The sequence below is a fragment of the Spinacia oleracea genome, chromosome 5, assembly GCF_020520425.1.
Source record: "Spinacia oleracea cultivar Varoflay chromosome 5, BTI_SOV_V1, whole genome shotgun sequence".
Lineage (NCBI taxonomy): Eukaryota > Viridiplantae > Streptophyta > Magnoliopsida > Caryophyllales > Amaranthaceae > Spinacia > Spinacia oleracea.
The window spans coordinates 32650080-32652250 of record NC_079491.1 but is presented as its reverse complement, the minus strand read 5'-3'; the positions used below and the strand labels follow the sequence as shown (position 1 = coordinate 32652250).

The 2171-nt window shown below is 33.7% G+C and overlaps 1 protein-coding gene across 1 annotated transcript; it reads right to left on the bottom strand.

The window, feature by feature from the left end:
• Positions 1-306: 306 nt before the first annotated feature.
• LOC130461410 (protein FAR1-RELATED SEQUENCE 3-like) lies at positions 307-1875 on the bottom strand. Its single transcript, XM_056829503.1, has 4 exons — positions 1855-1875; positions 1086-1422; positions 912-998; positions 307-488 (listed from the first exon to the last, which is right to left on the bottom strand). The coding sequence occupies exons 1-4, from the start codon at positions 1873-1875 to the stop codon at positions 307-309; spliced, it is 627 nt and encodes a 208-aa protein (XP_056685481.1).
• Between the last annotated feature and the right edge of the window lie 296 nt (positions 1876-2171).

The window sequence follows — 2171 nt, the reverse complement described above, 5'->3', positions numbered from 1 at the left end:
TTCAGGTGCTGCTATTGCACTTGTTTCAGGTGCTGCTGTTGCACTTGTTTCTGTGGTTGAAGCATCTTCAGTATTTGAAAGATTTAATGATGCTAGAAGTTCATCAACCAGAGACACACTAGCGGCATAACCATCCTCCATAAGGGTTCTCGTCTCCTCATTTGACTGGCTTTTCAAGATAAGGTTGTAGTATTTCCTAGCCATGGTTTGGCGCCAAGGTGTGTACTGCACTTCTTTCGGCTTTTCATTTTCTAATTTTTTCCAAACCGATGACTTGGCAGATTTTGTCCACCTCTTTTTGATGTACTATTCTGGAATCCGGTTAACCGAATGAAGGTGCAATATCCTAATGCAGTGGTAGCACAACCATCCCGAAGCTTCAAAGTTTTTACACGTACATGATACTGCCTGGCTCTCGTGGATGTATGTTACTCTCTGTGCAGACCAAGGTCCCTCATCAATGGACACAACATAGAACTCAGTATTACCTGCATTGGTAGTATTATTTTTTAAAGTTAGGAAAATCAATATAAAAGTTAGCCCTGGTGTACTTAAAGTTATGAAACTTAATTTTTCAGGGTATATAACTTTTAAAACAAAAAACCTAACTTTTACTTCAGAATTCTAAACTTTAACTTCAGATGCCTAAACTTTAACTTCAGAATCCAAAATTTTAAAATAAAAAACCTTACTTTAACTTTTTTGCCCTAAAATGTTAATTTTAGCTTCTTATATTCTGTAAGGTGGAAAGTTAGAAAAATATGTATAAAAGTTAGCCCTGGTGAAGTAAAAGTTAATAAACTTTATATTTCAGTTTACCAAACTTTTAATAAAAAAAAGGCCTAACTTTTACAACAAAAGACTAACTTTATAATTTTTCAAAATTGGAAACTTGAACTTCTGATATTTACCTTGTTTCCAAATTAATTTTGCTGTTGTTGCAATTGAATATCCAAATTCCTCCTCAAAGTCTCTGAATAGTGACAACGTGTAAACTTCTGATGCATGTTTTAGCAATCCAGATAGTGGTAAAGCCGAGGATGCAACCTATTTACTACAAGAGAATTCAGCTTGCTTTTCTGTACTTCTCCAACGTTGTATTGTTCCTTTGAACAACCTATAGAAATCAGTTAAACTTGTTGTTCTGTTTGCTCTAAATCCGATGGCGTGATTAGTGCTTTCACTTCGTTGGGAAGACAAAATCCCATCTGAAAAGAAATCTTTGCTTAGGGCAGGGCACCATTTTTCTCTCAAATTGTATACATTTGTAAACCACTCTTCCCCTATCAGCTCATATTGTTGCAGCATTGATCTCCAATTGGTTTCAAATTCAACTACTGTGACACACTTATACAAGCAATAGTTGAATGTGTTCTTAAAGGTTGGATCTCGTTTCAATGCCCCAAATCTGGGAATAGCATTCTGATGCAAATTCCATACACATAATTTATGTCCTTAATCCGGAAAGACCTGCATTTACAATCCAATCTTAAAAGTTGAGATTTTTGAAGTTAAAGTTAAGAATTTTGAAGTTAAAGTTAAGAGTTTTAAAGTTAAAGTTAAGGATTCTAAAGTTAAAGTTAAGGATCCTAAAGTTAAAGCTAAGGATTCTAAATTTAAACTTTAAGATTCTAAAGTTAAAGTTAAGATTTCTAAATTTAAAGTTAAGGATTCTGAACTTAAAGTTAAGGATTTTGAAGTTAAAGTTAAAGACTCTGAACTTAAAGTTGAGGATTTTGAAGTTAAAGTTAAGGACTCTGAAAAGGTCTTTACTAGTTTAACTAACTTTTGGTAATTACATTATAACTTTAGCACAGAAAACTACAACTTTAAGAATAAATCTTGGATTTTTACCTGATTGATGGCATTGTTCATTGCTGCATCTTGATCTGTAAAGATTGATATTGGACTTTTCCCCCCATTGACTTTTTGAAAGTTTGTAGAAGCCACACAAACGACTCAATCTTTTCATCTCCTATGAATGCACAACCAAACATGCAATTGTTCTAGTGGTTGTTTATTCCAACTATTGGAGCACAAATTAGGTTATACATGTTTGTTCCATAGGTTGTGTCAAAAACCACTATATCTCCAAAAATTCCATAGTCTTCCATCATCATAGAGTCCCTCCAAAACAAACTCCTCAATTTTCCTTTTTCATCCAATCTAAA

Bases quoted from the DNA above. Each gene is read 5' to 3' on its own strand.
- LOC130461410 (XM_056829503.1), bottom strand. From the start codon at position 1,875: ATGAACAATGCCATCAATCAG. The intron at 1,423-1,854 runs GTAAAAATCCAA...AATTTGCATCAG, and splicing joins TGAACAATGCCATCAATCAG to AATGCTATTCCCAGATTTGG. The intron at 489-911 runs GTAAATATCAGA...CTACCAATGCAG, and splicing joins AAAATTAATTTGGAAACAAG to GTAATACTGAGTTCTATGTT.